At 43.7% G+C, this 2,694-nt stretch overlaps 1 protein-coding gene across 3 annotated transcripts in view; it reads left to right on the forward strand.

Moving 5' to 3' along the window:
• LOC102675736 (ABC transporter G family member 22) overlaps nucleotides 1–2,694 on the forward strand; it is a 45,722-nt gene extending 43,028 nt beyond the window's left edge. For all 3 annotated transcript variants that reach the window (XM_006618692.2, XM_006618691.2, XM_006618690.2), the window contains exons 10-12: nucleotides 449–663; nucleotides 1,644–1,852; nucleotides 2,115–2,694. In XM_006618692.2, the coding sequence (XP_006618755.1) occupies nucleotides 449–663; nucleotides 1,644–1,852; nucleotides 2,115–2,310 (620 nt within the window). In that variant the 3' untranslated portion in view covers nucleotides 2,311–2,694. The remainder of the gene's footprint in view (nucleotides 1–448; nucleotides 664–1,643; nucleotides 1,853–2,114) is intronic.

The following is a 2,694-nucleotide window of genomic DNA, read 5'->3' on the forward strand; positions in this document are numbered from 1 at the left end:
ATGGAGGGTTTCGATTTTCAACGATGATAATTACCTCGATATTTATAATACTTTAATCCCTTCTCTTACGATACTTCGTTTAGCCTCTTCAACCGGCAATTAAACTGCGAACGTCGATACATTCGTGTATCAAGGTCTAATATTCGTGTGTATCATGAATGTATCCTTTCATAGCCTCGAGAGAGAGAGACGACAGAGAAGAAAATACCCCCTTTGATCTCTGCTTACTCGAAGAATCGTTTCCAACCAACAATCGATATAAAAATCGAAACCTCTTCCACGCTTCGAAATATCTCCTCGTCGTTCCAACTTTCGCCCAAACAAATCGATCAAGCCATTTACCATTTACGTACAATACAATTGATTCGATGGCAAAAATATCAAAAACTTGAAAGTGAATCACTTTCGAAATCGACGAATTAAAAGAAAAACGAAATTTTTGTTCCAGTTCCTCCGGAACGCGAGGTGATCAACAAGGAGCGGCTTTCAGGATCGTATCGGCTCTCGGCCTATTACTTGGCGAAAATGGTCGGCGAGTTGCCGCTTACGATCACGTTGCCCGCTGTCTACCATATCATCAGTTACCCGATGTTGGGCTTCCACAGTCCGGCAGTTTTTGTCACCCTGCTGGCGTTTCTCTTACTCAACACCATCGTCGCACAGGTACACCCCTCCTCCCTAGTTACCTTTCGATCGGTCGGTAAGATCGAACGAAAGAATGGTTCGGTTCCAAGGACATCCATCCGCGAGATTTCTTTTCGTTTGAGCGGTTTCTTTTCTTTTCTTTTCTTTTTTTTTTTTTTTTTTTTTTTTGGTTGTAAGGTATAAACTGGTTCCGCTGATTGAAACGCGCACGGTGATCCCTCTCCCTTCTTTTTTATTTCGAAAATTAATCAATGAAGTAATATGCCGCGCCTCTTGCCGAGAAGCGTTCGAGTTCTCGATTGATTTAATAATAAAAGAATTACAGTTAAACAAACGAAGTTGTTATCGTGCCAATTTATATTTAATCGATCTTTATTATATAAATAATTGATATTTAATTGAATAAATTCCTCTTAAGACAAATCTGAATTCAATTTCTGAAATTAAAAATTGGAAATAAGAGTGTCGCGATCGCGACGAATTTCTTTAGGGAAACGGAACAGGAATTTCGCGGTTTCCGACGATCGACCCAACCCTCGACACTGTCCACCCACGGGCCACGGTATTATAATCATGTCGCGTTGTGACATGAAAGGCGGCCACGATTTACTTTCAAAACCACCTACCTATTGACGGAAATGAGTAACTCGCGCGTTTCACAACGCGTGACCGTGTTTAATGCCGCGAAATCGAGTCGATTTCCGATTAAAGTTCAACCGCGACCAAATTTAAATGACACAAGAGAACAACAACCTTCCCTCCGTCTACCTTTCGCTATATTATTATCCAATGATATATCATCGAATATTTAATCGAAGAACTATCCTCGTCGATTTATACAATTTATGCAATTATGGCGAAACGAAATTCAAAGTTCTACGATTCCAATATTCATTTTCTTCGATTGGCAAAATAATAACGATTGTCTCGAATGTAACTCGATTAATTGATTATCATCGTCAGAAAATCAAATCGAAAACGGTCTGTTTTTGTTGCAGAGCGTGGGATTCTTCGTTGGGGCATGCTGTTTGGATCTGCAGGTTAGCATAACCGCGTCCGCGCTTTACACGCTCGCCACGCAATTGCTCGGCGGTTATTTGGCGACGGCTGTCCCACCGTGGTTGGCATGGGCAAGATACGCGAGTATGGTGCACTACGCCTATCAGAACATGCAAATCCTGGAATTCGGCGTTGGCGAACCGATCACGTAAGCTTAATAATCTACACCACATTGTGAATTTTTTGATAAAAACTTTCCCTCCCCAATTCGATCCTAACCCTAACTTTCAAGACTAACTGTGTACGATTTCAAGAAATCGCGTCGATTTTTTTAGAAATTTTCGATCCTAACCCTAACTTTCAAGACTAACTGTGTACGATTTCAAGAAATCGCGTCGCGAATTTTTTAGAAATTTTCGATTTCCTAACTTATCGACACGGCAACGTCCTCCTTGTGATAATTCCCGCAGATGCTCGCAGCCAAGCAAGTTCCAGGAATGCAGGAACGCCACGACGATACCTGTTTCGGCGATCCTCGAGAGCCAGGGCGGCGCAAGGGGTTCCGGTCTTCCACTGTGGGCGAACACGGCCGTCCTCCTGGCGTTCCTCGTCATATTCCGCACCCTGGGCTACCTGGTGTTGCGCTACTATCGCGTGCCCAAGTGAAACGGCGCGCGATGAGAACCGCCTTTCCACTGCCGCCACGATCCACCGTACGATACTGGTGGATCGGCCGCGATCGACGGACGTCGTCACGGCCTCGCCGCGCTAACGGGAACCTCGTCAACGTCGTGATTTCGTCGTCGAGCTTCCGTTTCACCCTTCGTTTCGTGTGCATCGATCGAGATATATATATATATAGACAGAGAGAGAGAGAGAGAGGGAGAGAGAGAGAGAGAGAGAAAACTCGAGACCGAGATATTTATTTTTCCAGGATTGACACGCGGAATTCGGGGGTGGTAATGAAAAGATAATTCTAATAAACGTTACTCGAAGCACTTTTTTTTTCTTTCTTTTTTTTGATCATTCACGACTCGAGAATGAGGGTGA

The sequence above is a fragment of the Apis dorsata genome, unplaced genomic scaffold (assembly GCF_000469605.1).
Source record: "Apis dorsata unplaced genomic scaffold, Apis dorsata 1.3 scaffold_370, whole genome shotgun sequence".
Classification (NCBI taxonomy): domain Eukaryota; kingdom Metazoa; phylum Arthropoda; class Insecta; order Hymenoptera; family Apidae; genus Apis; species Apis dorsata.